General features: G+C 37.9%; 1 protein-coding gene across 16 annotated transcripts in view; it reads right to left on the bottom strand.

The window, feature by feature from the left end:
• The window catches only part of LOC131544022 (trichohyalin), a 218260-nt gene that overhangs the window by 52505 nt on the left and 139301 nt on the right, over positions 1–26454 (bottom strand). For 15 of the 16 annotated variants that reach the window (XR_009272019.1, XR_009272018.1, XR_009272020.1 and 12 more), the window contains 3 exons: positions 8430–8558; positions 2903–2992; positions 544–600 (listed from right to left, as the gene is read on the bottom strand). Coding sequence is in view for 2 of the 16 variants with exons in the window: in XM_058781940.1 (XP_058637923.1) it covers positions 544–600; positions 2903–2992; positions 8430–8558 (276 nt within the window). In the remaining 14 variants the exon portion in view is untranslated. The remainder of the gene's footprint in view (positions 1–543; positions 601–2902; positions 2993–8429; positions 8559–26454) is intronic. The other variant, XR_009272024.1, reaches the window with a different exon arrangement.

Genomic DNA, 26454 nt, shown 5'->3' with positions numbered 1-26454 from the left:
TATAATAATCATAATCATATACATACACACACACACACACACACACACACACACTCTACACATTAATGATAATAATAATAACAGTATATTTGTGCATATACAGTATATATATATATATATATCTTATAGATATTTATACATTCGTATAGATATTTATATTTACAGTATAAATAAAAATATATAGTTGCCTTTACATTTTAGGAAGAGAGACCTTCTTGACTAGTCGATTTAGAAAATATGTCGTTTTGCAGCTTTTCAATAGTGGCCTGTTGAGCGGTGACTGGCGTCAGCTGTACCTCCTGATGCTGAGATCTGGCCTCTGCAGCACATTAATATTAGATTTTATTTTAGGGCCAGTCATAATATTAGATGTTGTTTTGATCACTGGCGATTGTGTAGGCATGTGCGTGGGGTCTCGGTGTTAAGTGTCTAACACGTGCGGCTGCAGCTCTAATTCAAACTATGGCAAGGTTATGACTGCCACTTAACTGCGGTGAGGAAGACATTGCTTAGAAGCTAATAGGCAGTGGATTGTTATGAGACCTTGTCCTTGAGTTGCTCTTCTCTCAGTCGTTCCAGCTCCTCGGCCTTTACACAATCCTGCAGCAAAAGAGAGGGAGAGATGAAGAGAACAGAGAGGTGCTGAGGGATGAATGTGTAAGAACAACAAGAAAATAAAATAAAGGAAATGCACAGTCCTTCAGAGTGTCCTAGAGAAGATGCTCTACCTGATCTTTCCTCCACAGGTAAACTACAGGAGAATGCAACAATGGATTTTTTTAATATTGTGTGCATTGACTGATATCCTCTATTTTTTTTTAATTCTTTTAGTGGAAAACAAAAGCAAGGTCTCGTGCAAGGTTTGAGCGTTAATCACAAGCATTGAAACACACACTGTGCTTTATTTTCTGGGCATGTTTTATGATTGGTTTAGCAGATAACCAGGAATATAAACCCAAAACTAAGAAATGAAGCAATGAAACATGACAAAACAGAAGGCTGTCTTTATCTAGGCTACATAGCAAACTGGAACTGGAACAAAAGACAACATAACAGAAAGTCCCCATAAACACAGTGTTCTTAGGTTTGTGCTGTTGATTGTAGCAGACAGTGTACGATACTGAAAAGATATCATACACTTCGAATGCTTTTACATTGTCCAGTGCTGCATTGTAACTAGAGTGTACTTAAACAAAACAACACAAAACACATACAAACAATCAAATAAAAAAGCCTTGAAATATCAATACTTAATTGTATCAATCAAACAAAGAAGCCTCCCAATTTGGGGTGTAAAAATTCATCAGTTCGTTGTAATGCACAATTACTGTACATTAATAGCAGAATTTTATAATCGATTATAATTCTTTTGGTTGTGAAGGGAAAACCTGGTGTATTATTTGTTGCCAATATTCCATGACAATGTAAACAAGTCCCTACATTTACATCTGTGTCTTCAGCATATTTTTAAAGTATCATAATTTTATGACATTAAATCATGCTCAAACCATGATCAGATTAAACGATGCATTATATAACTGTGCAAAGAATCCTAATCAAATTAAATATTTACATCCTAGTACTAATTTTTTATCTTTTTTCTTCTTTCTTTTCTCCTCCTTTTTCGGAAGCGAATGGACAATGAAAGCTTTTCAACAGGTGCTTGTAATGACGCTGCGCTCCTGCTCTCAGAATACGGAAACCATTAAAACTCAATCTACACTCTCAGAAAAAAAAGGATCAAAGCTGTCAAATGTAGACTTTAGGTACTAAGTAATATGTACTTTTAAAAGTGCTAATACATACCTTTAAGGTACTACTATGCAGTGCTGGGTAGTAACTGATTACATGTAATCTGGGTTACGTAATTAGATTCCAAACATTAAGTACTTGTAATAGATGATATTATTTCTTAAATATATGCTCATAATTAGATTACAGTTACTTTTTTTTTTAAATAGATTACATGATTACATATCATTCACACAATGGTAGTAAATTATTCATAATTTGATTTACCCTCATTTTTACCCCTTAAATGTTTCTTTCTAAAATTATGCTTCTTCTAGTTCATTCATGAACCCCAGTTTAAGAGACCCTGGCCTAATGTAATGTTTAATACGCCTCATGATGTTGATAACAAAGAATGGGTCAAAAGTAATCTAAAAGTAATCAAAAAGTAGTCAGTATACATTGCCTAATATGTGTAATCCAACAGATTACATTACAAACTATAATTTCCGTCATGCAATTTGTAATCACTACTAATCAGTAACAGACTATAACTTGTAAGTAATCTACCCGGCACTGCTAATACAGTATGTACCATTTAGGTGTAAATAAGGTATGAAAAAGCACCTTTTTAGCTTTTGTACCTTAGGGTACCACCCCAGTGACAGCTTTGTATTGTGTGGAGATAAAGCTGAGAAACCGTACTACTTAGTATGATCCCTGAGCTTCCTCTTAACCTGTGCATTAACTTTACCAATGCTGTGGCACTTAAAATGAGAGGTCCATTACAGAAAGTAGCAGATATTCAGAGCTCAGGAGAGCTGAAGAAGAGAATGTGAATAATAGCAACGTGTAGAAAGTGGAAAACTGTTCTATTTTATTGTGCTGTGTATAACATGCTGCTGTGTTCTGAGCTTTGAGCACCATCAAGAGTACAGCGAGAGTCTTGAGACGAATAAGGGTCAGACGTGTCAAGGATTTCAGAGACCCAGCAGGCCTAACCATCAGGGAGCCTTTTACTTTTAAAAAGAAATAAAAAAATGGCAGATAAAGAAGTGTGAATTTCAAGCTCACTGTGACCGGAGGTACATCTTTACGTTTTCGCATGGCACATGTAAAAGTGCACCCCAAAGTGCATGTACAGGAGGCTATTAAATAGGGTTTTGCTGACCTCTCTCTCCTTTTCAAGCAATGCCAGCGTCTTGTCAACCTCTCTTTGGAGTTCATCAATCTGCAGCACTTTCAGCCGATGCTCTTCTTCCTACACACACACACAGACACGAACAAAGGCAACTGAAGGTGAGACGCACAGGGAGGAAAGGCTTCGTTAAAAGTGTCAAGCGGATGCCTTTGCATAATGCATATCACACCTTTGAGATGATCCATTAGCAGGTTGTGGTGTGGGAGCCGCTAAATAAGATGACTTGACTCCACAGAAAAGACACAATATCCTCTCTTCCTTTCTTTATGAGTGGACAGTGGATGAACAATCAAAGCCCGGTAGGTTTAGATTAGCCCGAGCCGGGCCTAGTCATGAGGGGACCTTTAACCCCCGAACCCCGTTTGTTCCTTCTACCCAGACATTGATTTATAATTTTAATATCTCTAATTTCCACCACAGCGGCGCTTTCCAAATGTCATTTTCCAATTTGTGTCAAACGGCGTGACCATTTTTCTTAATACGGCTTATGACAATCTCAGTGGCAGGGCGTATATGCAATTCAGATGGAGTGTCGTACAGACACGGACGCAGCTGCCGTCGCCTGTTTGTGTGTTTATCTTTATCAACAGCTCGACGTTTTGGGAGGGGGTCACAGACTAAGAAGCTGCCTGTTTACGACGGGGGGAAAAAAAATGGGTTTGCTGAGCAAAATGGCTGCAGGGGACGAAAATAATAATTCGGCCGTAAATCTAGTAATTAGGTTTACCGTAATAAGAGTTATGATGGCGGTAATGATAATCTATTAAAATATGCATCGACATTAAGAGCTGGAAATGGAATGTGGGATGGGCTCGTGGTCGTTATATGAATATTTATGATAATTAAAACAGGGCCTGGTATATATAACACTGTAACACAATAACACTGGTATTAAATTACAGATAACTAGTTAGAATGTTTTTAAAGGGCACCTATTATGCCCCTTTTTACAAGATGTAATATTGGTCTTGGGTGTCCCCAGAATGTGTTTGTGAAGTTTCAGCCCAAAATACCCCACAGATCATTTATTATAACAGCTGGAAAATGTAATTTTTGGGGTGTGTCTAAAAAAGAGCTGATTTGGAGTGTATGGCTTTAAATGCAAATGAGCTGCACATTCCCGCCCCATCTCCAGAAGAGGGCGGCGTGTATATGTCTCTCTGCATTGCATATCTAACTTACAGCAATAAACAGCTGGTATAAGCAACATAACTGAGATCGAGAGAACTGGTGTTCAGCCGTACATATGGGAAGTCAAATGCACTGAAAGTGGGACGAAACAGCGATGTTACAGAGCTCGCGCCACGCTGACCTGTCATCGGCGTGGATCTGTCCTGTGCTAGTGAACGCGAACTAATCTCACAAGCACGGCGCTGATCAGTTAAAAATACTTAAATGTACGCACACAAATACGGTTAAAACGCTAAGCACTATAACGACATGACATTCACAAAGGAGTCTGGAGTGATACACATATTTAGGTTGATTTTGAGGCGTATTACCTTGAAACATTAAAGTAATCCAAAGCGTCCTCAGCAGCTCGGATTTTGGGAGAAAATTAAGACTCTTACGTTCAGTCTTACAACCAAACACGGAGAACGGGGATTGTTTGCGAGACATTGTTGACGTTACAGCTGCTCGAGCACGGACAAAATGGGAGGACAGCTTACAACCGCTGAGGGCAGAAACTATACTGTCAATCAACCCCTGGCCCGGCCCTACGCAATGTGATGTCACACTGTGTTGAGAATCAAAACGGCAGACCTAGTGAGACTGACTTGGTTTAAAGAGGATTACAAAATGAGGAGTGGGTGGATTTTTATCATTGTAGGGTGGTTGTTTTCACATACTGCCAACACACATTTATGTCCAAACACCATGTAAAAGTGGGTTTTGCATAATAGGTACCCTTTAACACAACCTCTGAGGAAGTGATTATGCAATCATATCCAAAATATAATTCTGTGAATGTAAAATCTGGTCAATTTGTTGTCAGTATTCCAATTATATTCCATTCCACTTGTGTCTTCAGCATATACAGTATATACATATATATATATATATATATATATACACACACACACACACACACACACACACACACACACACAGTTGTGCTCACAATTATTCATACACTTGGTAAATATAATCAAAGAAGGCTGTGAAATAACTCTGCGTTGTTTATCCATTTGATCTTTCATTCAAAATCTTTTAAAAATCTAACCTTTAATTTAAGCAAAAAGAAAAAAAATAAATAAAAGTGGGGGAAAATCACATTAATATTGAAATGAATATTTTTCTCTAGTACACAATGGCCACAATTATTGATACCCCTAAAAAATTCTTTATTTGATTGAAATATCTCTGAAGTATATTCCCATTCAAAAAATGTAAAACTGACTGTCCATGCTAGAAATCTTACAATGGGCTGTGGTTGGATCCTCCAACAGGACAATGATCCACAAACAAACATCAAAATCAAAACAAAAATGGGTCATTGAGAACAAAACCAAGCTTCTGCTATGGCCTTCCCAGTTCCCTGACCTGAACCCTATAGAAAATGAGTGGGTGAACTGAAAGAGGAGAAGCACCAACATGGAGCTGGGAATCTAAAGGGTCTGGAGTGATTCTGGATGAAGGAATGGTCTCTGATCTCTTGTCAGATGTTCTCCAAACTCATCAAGCATTATAGGTGAAGACTCAGAGCTGATATCTTGGGAAAAGGAGGTTGCAAAAAGTATTGAATAAAAGGGTATGATTAATTGTGGCCAATGTGTATTAGAGAAAAACATTTATTTCATAATGAGATTTCTCTCCCATTTTAAATTCTTATTCTCCAATGAAAGGCTACATTTTTGTAAATTTTTTAAATCAAAAATCAAAAGGATTAATGATACAGACTTATTTTCACAGATTTCTTTGATCATATTTACCAAGGGTATGAATAATTTTGAGCACAACTGTATACACACACACACACACACACATATATATATATATATATATATATACACACACACACATTTACATTTAGTCATTTAGCAGACACTTTTATCCAAAGCGACTTACAAATTAAATAAAGTAACATAATTTCAAATTTCAATAAAGAATTAATCCAATGAAAGTTGAAACCATGACCAAACCTCAGTTTAAATGATGCATTATATCACTGATTTAAAAAAAAAAACTTAACTCTTAACTCTTTCCCCTTATTATGTTTTTGTCATCAATGTTTTTGATATTGATAATATTCATCAATCTTTCATGGCCCCCAGAATATTTTGTTGTATGAATGTAAACGGTGAATATACAGGTGCTGGTCATATAATTAGAATATCATCAAAAAGTTGATTTATTTCACTAATTCCATTCAAAAAGTGAAACTTGTATATTATATTCATTCATTACACACAGACTGATATATTTCAAATGTTTATTTCTTCTAATTTTGATGATTAGAGACTACAGCTCATGAAAGTCAAAAATCAGTATCTCAAAATATTAGAATATTACTTAAGACCAATACAAAGAAAGGATTTTTAGAAATCTTGGCCAACTGAAAAGTATGAAAATGAAAAGTATGAGCATGTACAGCACTCAATACTTGGGGCTCCTTTTGCCTGAATTACTGCAGCAATGCGGCGTGGCATGGAGTCGATCAGTCTGTGGCACTGCTCAGGTGTTATGAGAGCCCAGGTTGCTCTGATAGTGGCCTTCAGCTCATCTGCATTGTTGGGTCTGGTGTCTCTCATCTTCCTCTAGACAATACCCCATAGATTCTCTATGGGGTTCAGGTCAGGCGAGTTTGCTGGCCAGTCAAGCACAGTAACACTATGGTCGTTGAACCAGCTTTTGGTACCTTTGGCAGTGTGGGCAGGTGCCAAGTCCTGCTGGAAAATGAAATCAGCATCTCCATAAAGCTTGTCAACAGAAGGAAGCATGAAGTGCTCTAAAATTTCCTGGTAGATGGCTGCGTTGACTGTGGACTTCAGAAAACACAGTGGACCAACACCAGCAGATGACATGGCAGCCCAAATCATCACTGACTGTGGAAACTTCACACTGGACTTCAAGCAACATGGATTCTGTGCCTCTCCACTCTTCCTTCAGACTCTGGGACCTTGATTTCCAAATGAAATGTAAAATTTACTTTCATCTGAAAAGAGGACTTTGGACCACTGAGCAACAGTCCAGTTCTTTTTCTCCACAGCCCAGTTAAGACGCTTCTGACGTTGTCTCTGGTTCAGAAGTGGCTTGGTAGCCCTTTTCCTGAAGACGTCTGAGCGTGGTGACTCTTGATGCACTGACTCCAGCTTCAGTTCTCTCCTTGTGAAGCTCTCACAAGTGTTTGAATCGGCTTTGCTTCACTGTATTCTCAAGCTTGCGGTCATCCCTGTTGCTTGTGCACCTTTTCCTACCCAAATTCTTCCTTCCAGTCAACTTTGCATTTAATTGCATTTAATACTGCCAAGTCAGCAGTCTTCCCCATTATTGTGGTTTCAAAGAACAAGAGATACCCAGAATTTATACTGTAGGGCTGGTCATTTATTCAAACTCAAATGTAAATATTCTAATATTTTGAGATACTGATTTTTGACTTTCATGAGCTGTAAGCTCTAATCATCAAAATTAAAAGAAATAAACATTTGAAATATATCAGTCTGTGTTTAATGAATGAATATAATATACAAATTTCACTTTTTGAATGGAATTAGTGAAATAAATCAACTTTTTGATGATATTCTAATTATATGACCAGCACCTGTATGAAAAGAAAGAACAGAGCCTCTGTTATTAAACAAAGAAAGAAACAAAACATTTTATTAGCTTCCTTCTTTTTTTATACACACTTAAATGTGGGTGAGTTCCATCAAAAACAAAAAACAAAAACATTATATGGTGTTGAATGTTTGGTCATCATGTTAGCTTACTTGTCCATGAACAACTTCTATCTACTCCTTTTGGTTAACACAGATTTTCTTCTTCACATGTTTTTGGATCTGGAGATGCTGTACTATTTCATTAGGTCTGTAACAGCGCCCCTACCATATAACAGTGGAAACAGTGATTGTGGAATAATTCGTCAATGACGGGGAAGCACCGTGTCTTAAATTATAGAAGATTTTGTCAATGGCAGGAAAATAATTAATACGGCTTAATACGATCTCAGCACCAGGATGAATATGCAGTGTAGATGGAGAATCGTACAGGCAAGGATGTAGCCACCTTGGCCTGTTTGTCTGTCTTTATCAACAGCTCAACGTTTTGGATGAGGTAAATTTGACATCTTTTTTTCTTCTGACCAGTGTAATCAATCTCTCAATATTTTGTCATAGAAAAGTCATAGAAATACTTTTGCTACTGGAGCAAATGGGAACACAAACATTATTTTTGTTGTAGTTTCCATTCACCACTATAGTAGTCGACCCAACAAAGACAACTTCCACTTCTGAGAAATCTGAAAAGGTTAATGAGAAGAAAGGTTTGGCGGCGGTACCCTGAGGTTGGCGCGGTGGAGCTCCTCTCTGACGCCATCGAGCTGCTCTTGAAGGAAGGATCTCTCTTTCTTCCACTCCTCTTCTCTCGCTTTCAGATCCTCTTGTGCCCTCCGGAGCCGACACCATTCCTGTAGGTACACACACACATTATGGCTCATACAAAAGTTTAAAAGCGAAGGAAATGGATTCTATGATCTCTCATTTTGGCCCGATTCAAAGGCCCCTTACAGTACAGACCCTCAGCTAACAGTAGAACAGTTCACCTCTACTGACCTTTACCTTCAGCCTTCATGCAGCTATTGACCCATGCCAAGTGACGCTCTGATTCTAGCTTCTCGGTCGAAAAAAAAAGGCAAAAAATAAAAGGAACAAGTTGTCGGAAATGAAATTTCAATTCATCCAGTCCCTTTATACACTGGTGCAAGAGCTGGCGAGGAGAGCAGGGGGATCAATAGTGTTTAGACAGCAGAGCAGATTTTCTAAGAGCCGAATCAATAGGAAGGAGAGAGGGAAAAATACCTCGGCTTTTCTTTGGGTGTTGCAGTAAATACGAACAAATCAGTGGCCTTAGGCTAAATGGATTGACCAGCCGTTTCCGACTCCTGTGCTGTAAATAAAGATCTATTGGGAAAGCTCTGCCCGGGTCCCTGAGAGGGGGGAGAGACGGCCACTGTGCCGAAGCGCTCTCACACACACCTGCACTTAACCTGGACGCACGCGGCGAACTGACACACGGAGGAATCGCCCTCAGACGTGACATCATTAATCATGCGCTGCGGTGATCCCAACAAAACACTTACTGCTGTTTTTCTAACTTTGGGTTCCAGGGCTCTTTTATTAAAACTAACAGATTTATATATGAAGATCGGATTAAAAATGACTTTATCATGCCTTTATTATTAACTTTTGCTATTTTTCAAAGGCCTTGACCTTTGAATGTACAGGCTTGTTTTACCCTTGTCTCAGATCCAGACTATCCATCTTCAACTATGAAAATCCATCATAAAAATAAGAAGTTGTGGCTTCATTTTCACAATGAACAATTACTCACAGAGTCATTTCACCATGACTGCTTTTTTCCCAAAGAGACGGCATGCTAGAGATAGGTAATAGAAGGCAACAAGTAATAATATTAAAGGTAAACAAACAAACAAGGTAAATCAAGGTAAATAAAAACAATTCTATTGTGCATTATTTCCAATACAGCTGATATTTTGTCAAATCATGCAAAAATACTATTATTTAATTGTGAACAATGAAATGAGCCTAGGTGAGCAAGATAGAGGGTTTTAATTATTATTATTATTATTACATTTTAATGTTTTAAATGTAATTTATTTTACAGAATGTTATTAAATATATGTAATTTGAGATTTGGTGGGAATTTGAAACAAAACAAAAAAAGATAAAATAAAATAAAATTAATTTAGTTAGTGGATAAGTTAACTATTGAGATTGTACTATATACATTCGTGAAAATTATTCTATTTTGCATTTTTGAGATGTAATTCAAATGTTCATTACTCTATAGTTATCATAAGACTAATTTTCAGGTAATAATAATTTCAAATAATTTTCAGAATGTCTTTTTAATTCAAATCTATTTATTTCATAATGTTTATTTGTTTAAAATGTCCAGCTCAATAACAGATTCTGAACCGCAGACTTGCAGGGTGATCTCAGACTTTTGGATCTCACTGTACATTTATTTTACATTTCCACCCAGCACTTCTGAATGATAGTTCTCTCTCCATTTACAGCCGTGAGGAGAGTGATCCTTAATGAAGAGGTTGAACTTGGCCACCTCCGTGACTTTGGTCTAATTACTGACGAACACCACAGGCTAGCGAGGGCAAACTGTGCAGAAGTGCATGATATATGAGCGCGCTCCGCACTCCTCAGCCAAAACAAAAACATATCACAAAAGCCAAAGCAATAAAAGTACCGTCTCGCTCCAAAAGAAAACATTAATCAATAAAATGGAGAGAAATGTGGAAATAAAAGTATGAACTGTGCTATTGACCCTCGCAGCAGGACTGAGGGTGGACTCACTGATTTGCCATGTTTGGTCAGGTTACATGGATTAAGATCTTCTAAACAGCCCATTTCACAAAAAAAAAAAAAAAAATGAGTGAGAATGACGGAAGAATAAAATAAATATAAAAATTATATATGTAAACATCTAAAAATAAGTCATTTTTGTTATGAGCTTTAATTAGTTAATTTTTATTTACAATCTTTTTAAAAAAAAAAAATTAAATCAGATTTAGTTTTAATAATTTTAAATACTACAACTTAAAATAAAAATATATAAAAGTCTGTGTAAAAAATCTAAAATAAGTAATTTTGTTATGTGCTTATATTGTTTTTTTTTATATTTCGATTTAGCTTTAACTTATTATTTTATTTTAGTTTTATTAAATTACTACTTCAACTTAATAAAATAAAATTGGATAAATATTATATGCTATATGTAAAAATAAAACTATTATATAAAACTTTGTGTTTTATATATAAATGTGCTTTATTTAACTATAAATATTTCAATTTAGCTTTAATTTAGTTTTGATTTCAGATTATTTTAATACTTCAATAAAAAATTAAAATTATGCAATTATATAATTATATGCAAAAAGTATAAAAAGGTAAGTTTATGTGCTTTATGTAGCTTCATTTTATTAGTTTTTGTTTTGTTTTGTTTTGTTTTAATTATTCTGATTTAGCTTTAATTTATTCTTTTTTTAGTAATTTTAATACTTCAGCTTAAAAAAATAAACAAATAAATAAATAGAATAGAATTCAAAAAAGAAACTACTACTTCCCATGCTGAACTGAACGTTGAACATGCTAAGGAACAATTTTATTAATGAACAAAGGAAGAGGCTGTGCTTGTAAACAGGAGGTCTTTTTTGACTTTGTGAAGAGTCGTTTGGTTCAGGATGTGTTTGCATATTCAGTGCTGATATATTCTGCTGCAAAGGTCACTGTAGATTGAGCTGAGACTGCAGCTGCTGAAGGAGCAGAGGGACATCACAGTTCAGCTAAACGCCCTCTCAAGAACATTACCTTAATGATACCATTCCTCACACCCGATCAGAGCCAGAGAGAACGAAATGAGTCAAAAAGGACATTCTTTGACCCAGATTTCTTGATTGGACAGAGGTGTTAAAAAGCACCCTTTCAAAGTCTAGCTTAACAAACCAGGTAAGTTCAACTTCCTAAAGTTTTTAAGAGGACATTTTTGAACTAAAACCTGCTTGGACTAAAATAGCACATGTTCATTGCCTTGACTCATGCAACATAACATGTTCAGGATACGTATTGGTTTAGTATTGACTTTATTACATGTTCATTAGTGTTGCTTGTTACACCAAGTATTACTATTATTAATGCTCTTGCTAATCATTACATGGCTCTCTGGAATATTTGATTTTGATTGGTTGATCATGGCATTCTGTGGTCAAATATTTTGATTGTATATTTGACCACTCTTTATCATACTTCAGCTTACATTCAGGCTCACAGATGCAAAATAATCTCCATCAGGATGATATTAGGCCCCTTTGCTTCATGCTGGCATCTTGATTTTGTCATATTGACCAGCTGGTACATTATTTTTTATGAAATAAACTTAAATAACCCTGTGCACTATAAAGCCAAAGCTGTGAAAATGCATGAAAGATTTATTTAGTTATGGTTTATCATCAGACACTTTGGAAACACAGAGCTCCACTGGAGACAGCAATTTCATCCAAACAGTCCTCACTGTGAGGTCCATCTGCAGATGTTTCCTCAGGTCTGGACAGTAGCTTGTGACCAGAGGCACTCCGGCATGCAGCCGCCCCGGGCCATTCTCTAAGTGCTCTTTACTCTGAAAACACAGCTGGTCTCTGGGGGCCAGGATGAGTGTGGGGCCTCCCAAAACACTTTGAATAATAAATCCATACATCATAAGGACACGTCAGAGCTTGATTCACGGCAGTAAAGAGCTGAGGTATTAGCTATAATAACACAGGCTGGAGTCAGGCACTTGCTCTTTCCCGACAAATATGGGCAAATCAATTAATTCCACTGACATTCCCCCCGAAAGCACACAATATAAATTCCACGTGGCCACTACTTTGGTGTTTTTGTTTTAGGAAGAAGGGGCGAATGTGTGAGTCATTTCTTACTTTTATGCCCTAATTTCTGAAATATTCCACTGGCTAGCACATTTGTTTTTGTTGAGAACTTTGTCTTAAAAGGTTATAGGATCTGGAGCGCAGGAGAAAAACAAGTAGCTCGAGCTGAATCTCTCTGTTATCAGAAAGCATAAGGTGCTCTATTCTCCTGCTGTTGATATTCTGCACATAATGATGAATAGAAGCATCAGCCTGGCCTATCAATCCCCAGAGACTTATGCAGCACAGCTTCAAGGGTAAAACATAGCTCAGACTCGGAGCGCTAGTGCTAATGGCCGTAGGAAGGGATCAGGGGAGTCTGGCTGGAATCAGTGAAGGATGACAGTAATAGTGACAAGAGAACAGGAAAACACTATAATCTTTTGAAATGGACTCAAAGTTTGGACGTCACCAGCTTGGGTCACACTACCATTCAAAAGTTAGGGGTCAGTAAGATTTCTTCATTTTTTTTAAAAGAAATTTATATCGCAAAGCTGCATTCATATGATCAAGAATACGGTAAAAACAGTGAAATTTTATTACAATCTAAAAATCCTTCAGAAATTATGCTAAGCTGATTTGCTGCTTTTTAAATGGCAGTGTCACTTAAGGTGATGAAGCTGGATTTTGAAACATGCTAAATGGTTAAGTTATTATTATTTAGCAAGACTGTAACCACCTAAATCAGTGATTAAAAAGAGCATTTTGGCAATTCCAGGTAATTTACTATAGAAATAAGATGTTTTTTAAAATTTATGGCTTGTTAAGTGCCACCTATAATCTGATCTCCATAAAAGTTGGCATGCTTCTTTAGTATCATATCGAGGGGTGAGAACCAGAAGGGCGTAAGTGACATTTCACCAACTTTACAGGAGAGCTAAAACAAAAATTTTACCATAGTTTGATCTGACTTTGTGTACTGATTTCAATACCATACCAATACTCACCCCTCGATATGCAGCACGTGCTCACCTAGTTTCGTGAAGTTTTGAGTTTTCGTTTAGGATTTATACGCTTTTGGGTAGATTTGGCCACAACCATTTTAAACAACCCTCACTGTAAAAAATGTAAAGTTGAGAAAACTTAAAAGTTTAAGGCAACCAGCTTCAGCTGATTTTTGAGTTTTCTTTTTTTTTGTGATCAACTTTTTATTTACTTTAAATCAACAAAACAACATCCATTCAAACAAACAACCAACAGGGAGGGGGGAGCAACAGATACACCATCAACAATTTCACAATCTGAAAGAAAAATGAAAAAAAAAAAAAACCTTCATATGGTCATTCCTTTATATAGTCCAAAATGTTGCAAGAAAAAAACATTGCCATGCATCAATGGTACTAGGTTTAGCCTTGTTGATTCGTGCTGTTGTACATTCACAAGTCACTATTTTAAGGAGGCTATGGATCCAAAATGTTTTTGCACACATGTGTGGAGTAAACCAGTTTTGTATTATTGCCTTCTTTGCAGCTGTAAAACCAGCAAACAACATTCTCTTCTTTAATGAACTTATACAGAAGTTAGAATCGTCATTGAGAAGACATAAACCTGGATTAGACACGTAATCAATTTGTAGTAAAAAGGACAAAACAGAATTCACATGAGTCCATAGATAACAACAATGACAACAATCGGACATTCCCAAAACATGTGGAGAAAAGTACCTGCTGATACAGTGTTACAGATATGACAGTTATAGGTCGATTGCAGTTTCATTTTAAACCTCACGTAAGGAGTTATGTATGCTCTATGGATGGCTTTGAAATGGATAAGACGATGAGCCAAGTTTTTAAAAGTTAAGATTAGATTAGACCACAGTCTCTCCCAGTCGACCAATAAATCAAAATCTGTTAATTCACGATTCCAGATAGATTTAATAGAAAGAGACTTTGCAGTGTTCATTAAGTTTACTATATATTAAAGAAACAGATGGCCGACCAGAGGGTGGTGCGATCCAATCCCACATAGGATGAGAGGAAATAGGGGATGCCCAGGGAACTCCATAGGCATTGAGAGCAGAACGTAACTGAAAAAAGACAAAATATGATGATGCTGGTAAACAAAAATGAGTTCTTAGTTCTTGAAGTGAGCAGAGTCCCTGGTTATCATATTAGTCACCGCATGTGTTTATGCCCAGTGTAGACGAAGAGGGCTGGACAAATAGTTGATTTCCACACAAAAAATTTAAGTTGTTCCATAAGGGTGTGTTGTTACAAAATTTGAAAGGTCCTCCCATCAGACGTTCCACCCTTTTCCAGATCCTAATAGAATTGGCCACAACCGGGCCAAATTTATATTTATCATTTTTATTTCCTATGCCAGCAAATAAAATATCTTGGAGCCTATGTGGATTAACCTTGTCAGCTTCGATTACTCTCCATGAAACTTTAGATTGAGGATCAACCCAAATATGAAGAGCCTTAAGTTGGAACGACCAATAATATAATTAAAAATTTGGCACAGCCAATCCTCCTGAAAGTATAGGACGCTACAATGTGACAAGTTTTATTCTGGGTTGTTTACCATTCCAGATAAATTGGGAAAGTATGGAATTGAGCTCCTTAAAGTAACCTGGAGGAGGGGAAAGCGGCAGCATAGAAAAAATAAAATTAAGCCGAGGTAACAAACTCATTTTGACAGTGGAGATTTTGCCTTGAAGAGAGACTGGAAGATTATTCCATCTTTGAGTATCACTTTTGATCTTGACTAAAATGTTATTAAAATAGTTTCTGGCAATTTTATGAATGTCTTTATATATGGTAATACCCAAATAGATGAAATAATCTTTAATAGGAATGAATGAGGGGATAGGAGAGTTAACTTTAACATTGTTGATTGCCATTAAAGCAGACTTGGCCCAGTTTATCTTGTACCCCGATAAACTACTAAAGTGATCAAATTCCTTAATTATACTGGTTACTGATGTATCAAAATGATCTAAATATAAGATAATGTCATCAGCGTACAATGAAATAATATGATTATGGTCATGAATCTTAATCAGTGGAACGTCAGAGTTCCTAATGGCTTGTGCTAGTGGTTCAAGGGATAAACAAAACAATAAAGGGGAAAGTGGACAACCCTGCCTCGTTCCACGCTGTAAAGGGAACGCGGGTGGGGGAAGATAATATTACCAGTTAAGACTGATGCCTCAGTTGAGTGGTAAAGTGTCTTAATCATAGAAATGTAATGTTCACCGAAACCAAAACTTTGCAGAACTGCCCACATATAGTTCCACTCTAGCCTGTCAAAGGCTTTTTCTGCGTCATGTGAAAAAAACGCACAAGGACTCGGAAGAGAGTCTGCAAAATCAAGTACATGAAACAGTCGCCGCATATTATCGGACGCGTGACGCCCCTTAATAAAACCGGTTTGGTCCTCTTTCTCCATGCGAGAGGCAAGAGTTTTAGCATAAACTTTTAGATCGCATGGGATGAGTGACACTAGTCTGTAATTGGAGCAATCTAACGAATCTTTACCCTTTTTAAGAAGCAGTGATATCAAAGATGTTTTCTGGTCTCTATGAAATGTACCATTCTCAATCGCAAAATTAAATGAATCAAGCATGAGTGTCCCTACCACATCCCATATTTCTAAATATAATTCAGGAGGGAGGCCATCTAGGCCTTGTGACTTGCCCTTCTGAAGGCTTTTTAGTGCTTCATGGAGCTCCTCCAAACTTAACAGGGCCTCCAAAGAGGCTTTATCCATCTGTGTGATCCGAGGCAGTTCTAATTTATCCAAGTACTTTTTACAAACTGACTCATCAAAATCGGTTTTGTACAGATTTGTGTGAAACCCTTTAAATATGTTGTTAATTATCATAGGATTTGTGGTTACTTGGTCATCGGAAGATTTTATTGCACTAATGTATGCCTTAGACTCACATTCCCTCAGCCTGATGGCAAATAAGTGGCTAGGTCTCTCCGATTCAAAATAATATTTTCGCCTTGTCCTATGTAAAATAAACTGCCTTTGATTGTGAAAGTAAGTCGTATTCCTCTTTCAGGGAGGACAATCGTGTAGCTTGTTGATCAGAAAAAAAAAGTTTTTGTAAGTTTTGCAATAATTGGATCTTATTTTCTAATTGTGTAAATTGGCGGGTTTTTGCTTTGGCAAGTGCAGAAGAAAAAGATATACAGAATCCTCGTACTGCACACTTCGTCGTTTCCGACAATATTTGAGGGTCTATATCACAAGATATATTCATTTCGAGAAACTCCTTTATATGATCTTTTAGCGAATTAATGAATGTCTGATTATTTACTAATGATGTGTTAAGACGCCATCTAGGGGGCTTGGTCTTAATGTTGGAAAGGTGAACATTTCATAATACTGCAGAGTGATCAGACAATAAAATTGGTAATATAGAGATGGAGGAGTTAGATGAAATTAGAGATGGGCTGAGAAATATGTAATCTATCTTAGAGAAAGTCTTATGTCCTTAGATGTAGTATTCTGGATTCTCCAAAGATCGATTACATTAAGTTCAGTGATAAATCTATTCAATAACTTAGAGGATGGGTTAGCTGTAGTATCAGGGTGAGACTTATCCAGTGCAGGATTTAAAACAGCATTAAAATCACCACCCATCACTAAAGGACAATCAATCTGCTCAAATAATATATTGGAAATATTTGTGAAAAATGCACTGTCTGCCTCATTCGGGCAGTAAATGGAGATCAGTGCTAACCTGTCATTATGTATTTTACAGCGTATAAAAACAAGTCTACCTTCACCATCATTCCCGGTATGTTCAATAGGTAGTTGTGGCTGGACTAAAGTAGGGAAAAAATAGTAGCGTGACATTGTCCAGCGTATATTTCGCCGGATATGCCTGCCAAGCACCCTTCAGGATCGCCGATCTGTCATGCCATCTTAGTACGTGGAAGATGAGAGAGTGCGGCTGATCAGAGTTTTTCCTTCCGTCATACATGCGATGGGCCTGGTCAATCTCGATGTCACGGCCTTTCAGGGAAGCGATCCACTTGGAAAGATTAGCTCTGAGGAAGCCAGCTGCATCGGAGCCTTCTGCCCTCTCCGGCAACCCCACCAGTCGTATGCTATTTCTCCTGCTCCTATCTTCAATGTCCTATCCTATCTCCAGCTGATTTCTCAAGTTTGTGAAGTTTCCTCAGGAAGCTGTGGATCCACTGACAGACGGAGGTGGGCACAGAGAGCTGAGTTAATTTGGGCAGGAGGATGTTTGGAATGACAGTGTTAATGGCCGAGCTGAAGTCCACAAACAGGATCCTCACATAAGTACCTGGTCTGTCTAGATGTTGCAGAACATAATGCGGTCCCATGTTGACTGCATCATCCACAGACCTGTTTGCTCTGTAGGCAAACTGAAGAGGATCCAGTAAGGGTCCAGTAATGTCCTTCAGGTGGGCCAGCACCAGTTTTTCAAGACTTCATGACCACAGACGTTAGAGCCACAGGCCTGTAGCCATTTAGTCCAATAATTTTGGATTTCTTTGGGATGGGGATGATGGTGGAGTGTTTGAAGCATGAAGGGACTTCGCACAGCTCCAGTGATCTGTTGAAGATCTGTGTGAAGATGGGGGCCAGCTGGTCAGCACAGGATTTCAGACAAACTGGTGTAACACAATCTGGGCCTGGTGCTTTTTTCCTTTTCTGCTTCCGGAAGACCTGGCGCACCTCGTCTTCGCTGATCTTAAGTGCAGGTGTGGGGGAGAGGGGGTTGCTAGAGGTGTTAATGGTTGTGTGGAGAGGTGTTCAGGGCGGGTGTGGGGTGTTTTTTCAAACCTGCAGTAGAACTCATTCAGATCGTCTGCCAGTTGTTGATTCTCCACAGTGCTGGGGGATGGTGTCTTATAGTTGGTGATCTCTTTCAGACCTTTCCACACTGATGCTGAGTCACTGGAAGAAAATTGAATCCTTATTTTTTCAGAATAATTCCTCTTTGCCGCTCTGATCTCCTTTTCCACTGTGTATTTGGCCTGTTTATACACGACTTTGTCCCCCTTCCTGTAAGGATCTTCTTTGCCCTAACAGAGCTGTCTGAGTTTTGCAGTGAACCACGGTTTGTCATTTTTGTAGGTTAAATGAGTCCTGAAAGGAATGCACATATCTTCACAGAAACTGATATAAGTTACAGTCTCTGTGAGCTCGTCCAGATCGGTGGCAGCAGCTTCAAAAACACTCCAATCAGTGAGAAAGAAACAGGCTTGAAAATCCCGCTCTGTTTCATTAGTCCATCTTTTAACAGTCCTTAAAACAGGTTTAGCTGATTTCAGTTTCTGCCTGTAGGTCGGTATAAGATGAACCAAATTGTGATCAGAGAGTCCTAAAGCTACCCGTGGGACAGAGTGATATGCATCCTTTATTGCTGTGTAACAGTGATCCAATATATTACTATCTCTGGTGGGACATGTGATGTGCTGTCTGTATTTTGGCAGTTCACGGGAGAGATTGGCTTTATTAAAGTCCCCGAGAATGATTAAAACAGAGTCCGGGTGTTGTTGTTCTGTGTATGTGACCAGATCAGCTAGTTTCTGTACAGCTGAGCTCACGTGCACTTGCGGTGGAATGTAAACACTCACGAGAATGAAGAGCACTTCTAGATCTGAACAACACATCTTCTTTAACACTGTTACATCTGTACACCACCTCTCAATGATGTAAAAGCATGTCCTGCCGCGAGATTTCCCTGTTGATTCTGCGTCGCGATCTGCTCTGATCAGCTGAATGCCAAGCAGATGAAGCGTGCTGTCTGGAATGGCGTCATTCAGCCAGGTTTCCGTGAAACACAGAGCAGCAGAGTGTGAGAAATCCTTATTTGTCCAGCAGAGCAGAAGGTGTTTGTCCGTTTTGTTGGGTAGAGAGTGGAGATTCGCCAGATGGATGCTAGGCAGTGCTGTCTGAAATCTGCGCTGTCTGAGCTTCACGAGCACACCGGCTCGCTTCCCCGTCTGTGCGTCCTGAAGCGTCTGAACAGCACTGCTGCTCCCCCGACTACAATTTCCAGCAAAACATCCGAATAATCGAAAACCGGTGAAATATCGGGTGGTGTGTACTGCCGAATGTCCAGCAATTCGTCTCTGGTGAAACTGATTGCAGGGATATAACTAAAGACAGGACAAACGGTCCCACTTTATATTAGGTGGCCTTAACTACTATGTACTTACATTTAAATTGATCAATGCACTTTAAATTAATCAGTGCACTTATTGTGTACATACATGTTTTTACATTGTACTTATATTTTTAAAAATACCAATATGTAATTACATCTGTAATTAATTTCTGTAATTACATTTATAATTATCCCTTATACCTTCACCCACCCTTAAACCTACCCATACCACCAAACCTGTCCCTAAACTTACCCGTATCCCACCTCAATAGCAGCAATAGTGTTTTGCAAAACAGTATGAACACAATAAGTACATTGTACTTATTTTTTGATGTAAGTACATAGTAGTTAAGGCCACCTAATATAAAGTGTGACCAGACAAACTAACAAAAACGGACGACGCCACGGAGGCTGCCATGAGCGGCGCCATGTTGGATTGATAAGTTTCGATTGAAGTTTGCAGACAACACCACACTTATCAGCCTCATTCAGGACGGTGACGAGTCTGCTTACAGACAGGAGGTTAAGGAGCTGGCTGTCTGGTGCAGTTTTAACAACCTGGAGCTCAACACGCGCAAAACAGTGGAGATTAGAGGTCAACCGATTCATCAGTTTTGCAGATTAATCGGCGCCGACATTTTTCCGGTTTGCAACCGTTGCTGGAGTGGCTGAGAAGGGTCCCCTGGCATTATACAGTACGAGAGCGGCCTCTAGAGGAGGAAATCACTGACAGCACGTGTTGATTATTTTGACACATGACTGCGCGCTGCACAGAGAGGGAATTTAAATACAGCCGACAGAAAAGCTTGCCGCGGAACAGAGCGCCATTCGTATAGTTTTCTATTAAATGACAAATCCAAACAATTTGGATTTGTCCCAAATCGTTGTGAATGTACATAATAACTTCACCCTAGGCTATAAATTATGTATTGTGCATTTTTCAGCAAAACGTTTGTCTTTTTGTGGCTTTAATAAAGTCTTTATGCTTCATATAGAGAGCTGTAATAGATTCTGCTTTCTCTTTCCGCTTGCTCTGTTTTTTTAAACACCGAACTTCAAACTCATTTATGCCACATTGTTCATTCTTGAACCAAACTTATGTCCGTTCGGTGATTAAATTAAAAGGCCCAGCAGAGGTTGTACTTCCTTCGCCAGCTGAGGAAGTTCAACCTGCCACAGGAGCTGCTGAAACAGTTCTACTCCGCCATCATTGAATCCGTCCTCTGCACTTCAATAACTGTTTGGTTCAGCTCAGCTACCAAATCTGACCTCAGAAGACTACAGAGGGTAGTCCGGACTGCTGAGCGAATCATTGGTACAACCCTCCCCACTCTCCAAGAACTGTACTTATCCAGAGTGAGCAAAAGGGCTGGCAAAATCACTCTGAACCCCTCAGATCCAGCACACTCCCTCTTTGAACTGTTGCCGTCTGGTCGACGCTACAGAACTCTGAGCACCAGAACGACCAGGCACAGAAACGGTTTCTTCCTTCAGGCAATCCATCTCATGAACACTTGACAATAATTGTGGAACACACACTATTTATACACTTATTTATCTAACACACATACTTAGTCTACATTTCAATTTGCGCATAATACACCTGTACATACAACTGTCTATTATTATTTACTAGGGCTGTCAATCGATTAATTTTTTAAAATAGTGATTAATCGCACGATTGTCATGAGTTAACTCGTGATTAATCGCAACTTAATTGCACATTTTTATTTGTTCTAAATGTACCTTAAATGAATACTTTTCAAGTTTTTAATACTCTAATCAACATGGGCATGGACAAATATGGATGCTTTATGCAAATGTATGTTTATTATTATTGAAACCATAGTCAACATAGAGCATGAAGATGTTTCTTATCACTGTTATTCTTATTGTCTTATCACTATTGTCATTATCATCATTTTTCCCCAATACTATCCCAGACAGGGAAATTCTAAGGCAATTACTGCAGTGACAAGTGAAATGGGAACAAGAAGCACTAGAAAGAAATGGTCGCCATGGAAACGGTGCAAGGGGATCAGATTACATGCGTGGTGGTCAGGTGAACCCCCCTCCCCTCGGTCCTACTGCATACAGCGGCCTGGCAGCACACCACAGACCAAAGGCCACTTAACCTCAATCACTGCTTGCAATCGCCAGCCAATCAGGCTGAATGTATTTGCTATTTTTGTCCAAAGGTCAGCTGCTTGTGTGCATCTGGGGCTGCAAAATGTACAGTACACTTTCCACCCAAAGCTGGAGAATGCTGGCAGGGACCAAGCTGATGGCATTTGAAAGAGTACTGAAATGATAATCATTATAGTATCATAACAGTATAGTACAGCATATGTATGTATGTGTGTGAGTGTATATATATATATATATATATATATATATAGTGCTGGTTGTAGTCCATTATTGATTACAGATTACATGACGAAAATAGTATTTAGTAACCTAATCAATGTTACTCATTTTAGGTAATGCATTCTGACTACTTCAGACTACTTTTTACCTAACTTACCATTGCTTTTTCCCCAAACTCAAAAACATGGATTGCAAAATTATTTACATGACTTTTACAAGGCCATTCTATATTGTGAATATAGTCAAAGTTAAATTGTATGACAGAAAGTAGGATTTTTGGAAAGGAAACTTTAAAATAAAAAAAATAAAAATAAAAATTAGGGAGAATCAATAAATTATGAATAATTTACTGCCAATTTAGAAATAATATGCAATCATGTAATCCGTATATAAGTAACTGTAATCTGATTATGAGCATTGCAAAATGTAATATAATCCAATTATGAGTGCTCAATTATAGGAATCTGATTACATCCAGATTACATGTAATCAGTTACTACCCAGAACTGTATGTGTAAATACAGTATATGATTTGGATTAATCTAACTAATTGCAAATAAATCACATATTTAATGTGCATAAAAAATTATATATATCTAGGGCTGTCGCGGTTAAGGAATTTCCCTTGCGGTAATTTTGAGTGGCTCAATAGCGCGGTATGCGGTATTACCGCATATATATGAAACCGAAACTAAATCGTGTTGAAACAGGAAGTGAAGTAAACAGAAGAGAATGACAAAATAACGCTCCACATAACAAAACATAAACCTGACAATAAGATCATTAGTATATTGTTAGCCTATATATATATATATATATATATATATATATATATATATATAACAGTTAGTTCTGATCCTCGAATCTGACTGACAAGATACGTTTTCTGTTGATATTTCACCTGCGTGTTCTAGACGGACTGTCAGTCAGTGCAGCTTCATTATTACGCCACAAGGTAGCGTCAAGGAACTGTCTTGAGTGAGTCTTCATTCAACTACACGTTCAAAAACGCTGATTCATTCAGAGATTTGTAATGATCATTTTTACTTTGAGCGCCACTTTTAAAGGCTCAGCTGACCAGCAGAGCGTCGATGCTAAGACAGATTTGCTTTCCTTGGACATGACAACCTGTTTTCACAAATATACATGACTCGGCCTGAAGGACAGACGCAGGTAATCGCACGCGATCAGTCGATCTCCCTCTCATTTGCACGCAGTCTGTTTAGGCTTGTTAAGTGCAAATTTACTGAGCCTCTGTGCAAATCAGCATGGAACACATTGTTATCATTGCTAATATTCAGTACACATGCACGAAGTGTAAAACAAGAAGGGCATAACCTTACGAAAAAGAAAACACTGAAATATCGCGGTTGCTGCGGTTGTTGCATTCCTCTGCGGTTATGCTCGTCAATAGCGCGGTATTGCGATATTGCGGTTATCGCGACAGCCCTATATATATCAGTGGCCAGCGGTGACTTTTTTTAACCGGGTATGCTGAGTGATATGATTAAGACCCCCGCCTCTCCATTGGCTTTTAGAACACACTCACAGAGGGATCACAGATAACAAATAAGAAACACTGTGGCAGGTGTCAATTTAAAAGTATGGACATTTCCTACCTTATTTGTAAACAAAATTCATCTCCAAATCCTTCTTCTATCGTTTCAGGTTTATACATTGATATTCGAATGCTAGAAAAAATATAGCTGGTTTTCCAAGTAAAAACTGCCAAAAATAACGTTTACACTTAGTTACGTTATGATATGTAATATTCACAAGGTGGGGAGATGGGGGGGGGGGGATTCCCCCAGTCTATATGTCTCTGCATCGACTGAATGATTTTTGTTATTTCCAGTGAATAGGAGTTAAAACTCCCACCCGGGTGACACTACTCCAATATGCAAAGTACCCAAATTAAAAATATCTTTAAAATATTGGCAATTTGCAATGTTGCAAACAACAATAAAATCAGAGAAGGACTTTAACTGCAAGCAACACGAACATACGTAAAACAAAGGGAACAATAACATCTTAATGTTCAAAATGTTCAGAGGATTGATTCTTTATTTTCCTGCTTGTAATTATTAAAATTTATATAGCCCACATTTTTATAAACCTTTTTTTAATTTACAACGTTGACAAAAATGTAAGAAGATATGTTTTCAGTGGACTTTTAAATTTTTCTTTGCTTGAGAAAACAAAAATATACAGTTACACTGCTTTTTTCTTTTGATTTAGTCGAGTTGGTTTTGCATCAAACACAGTGTGATTTTCGGCAAGCGATCTGACAGCAACAGCGCATTTTTCCGCTTGGGCGAGTGCCTCGCGGACAGCTTACATTGCGTATGAAATCAGCCGCATGCGAGAAAACCAATGAGAGGGCACTACAATCCTGACGAGTCATAGCGATAGAGCGGAGGTGAGAAAGCTGCGGAGAATCCGCTCGCCCGGAACCGGAAGCTTCCGTAACTGACGTAGATTTACAGAAAATTACTGCCGTTTGGCAAATAAATCATTTTACGTACTTATTCCTAACTCTTTAAGCTTTAAGTTACATTTTAATTGACAAGGGATCAACTTATAATCATGTTTATATTAGTGCTGGGCAACGATTAATCGCGATTAATCGCACCCAAAATAAAAGTTTTTGTTTATATAATATATCTGTGTGTACTGTGTATATTTATTATGTGTATATAGACACACACATACAGTATATATTTTGAAAAGATTTACATGTATTTACATGTATATATTTATTAATATAATTTATATGATATATAAATATATTTAATATATAAACATAACACATTTTTCTTAAATATATACATACATGGGTGTGTATTCATATATACATAATAAATACACACAATACACACACATATATTATGTACACAAAAACTTTTATTTTGGATGTGATTAATCGCGATTAATCGTTGCCCAGCACTAGTTTATATTAATGACCCCGTGAACATATTCTCTCAAATGGCCTGGGTATGCGGAGCAGAGAGAGAGAGAGAGAGAGAGAGAGCTCTCAGTGTAATTCTGCTTCTGATTCTACATTCCTCTAAATTATAATGTCCATTTTTATTACGAATTCTTAACATCAGAGGAATACAGTAAATTAAACGGGAATGTGTTTCAGACTGATTCATACAATCTTTTTGAACTATTCATTGTTTCAGACTGATTCATACAATCTTTTTGAACTATTCATTGAAAGAACCAGCTCATAAGAGTGATCAGTTTGGATAATCTGGCTAATCCGTTTCAGATTTACTAAAAAGCACCAGCTCATAGAAGTCATTTTTGTAAAATAATCTACACAGAATCGCCCGAAATAAAGAATGGGAATATATCGCTATTACTACAAAGCCCTATCATCCTTGTCCATTTGACCGCCAAAGTATAATACATACTTTTAAGGTTAAGAGTTCATTCAGATCCTTAACTCTGAACATGAGCAAGTGTAGCAATGCTTGCTTTAGTGAATCATCTGAAGTTTGATGGTCGGACGTCCTTTTTACCCAACAGAGAGGAAAATCTTCCTATTTACATTATCTCCACATTTACATGCTTCATTCTAGCCCTGATGTTATTTAATCAAAATTTAATTTCATTTCATCTAGAGTAATCTACATTTAATCAAGCACAGCTAAATGTGAGACGCATGTGCTAATCAGGCAGAAGAGCGAGCGGTTAGAGTTCAGGCTTTCATTAGTACCGCCATTAACACGTCACCTCAGAGTGTTTTGCAAACATCTTCAAACCGGCGAACGCAATTGTCTATTCACCGTGAAACGTTCGCATACGTGCGAGTGGCGTGCATTTCAATAAGACACCTTAAAACCGCTTGTGCCTCGTTTACAAGCCTCCTGTTATTATTCTGTTTCATTTTAAAAAGCTGTTCTGACTAGAATGTGTGACAAACACCTTAAAGGTGACAGCAAAGACATTAAACCCCTAGGACGAGCGTCTCCGCGCCGCTGGCAAATTACCACTGATTAGCATTGATTTGAAAACAAAAACCACAGCGTGACACAAATCAAAAGTGCAGTCAATGTTGATGCATAAGTGAAATGGCAAATCTCAAAATAGCTCAATAAATACGTTGGAAAGTTACGAACGAGAAAGACGGAGGGCGAGAGAGGGAGAAAAAATCAGAGTGAAGCAATTACAGATCTAATCAGACCTTTCTGCATGAAGGTACGGCTCTCCTATCTCCCTCCCATTTGCATCATAACACAGCGTGCAATATTAATTTCCGAGTTTACTGCTTATTGGAAGTGCAAAGTATGAAAAGCCATTAAGGCTGCAAATGGGAAAGCAATTTGCTGTCACACGGATTCGGCTCTATTCGGCTCTTGTTAACCATTTGGAATTAGAGTCATTTGGCGA

Source organism: Onychostoma macrolepis, chromosome 07, assembly GCF_012432095.1.
Source record: "Onychostoma macrolepis isolate SWU-2019 chromosome 07, ASM1243209v1, whole genome shotgun sequence".
In the NCBI taxonomy this organism is placed as follows: domain Eukaryota; kingdom Metazoa; phylum Chordata; class Actinopteri; order Cypriniformes; family Cyprinidae; genus Onychostoma; species Onychostoma macrolepis.
The sequence above is the reverse complement of the archived record's forward strand: the minus strand, read 5'-3'. Positions and strand labels throughout refer to the sequence as shown.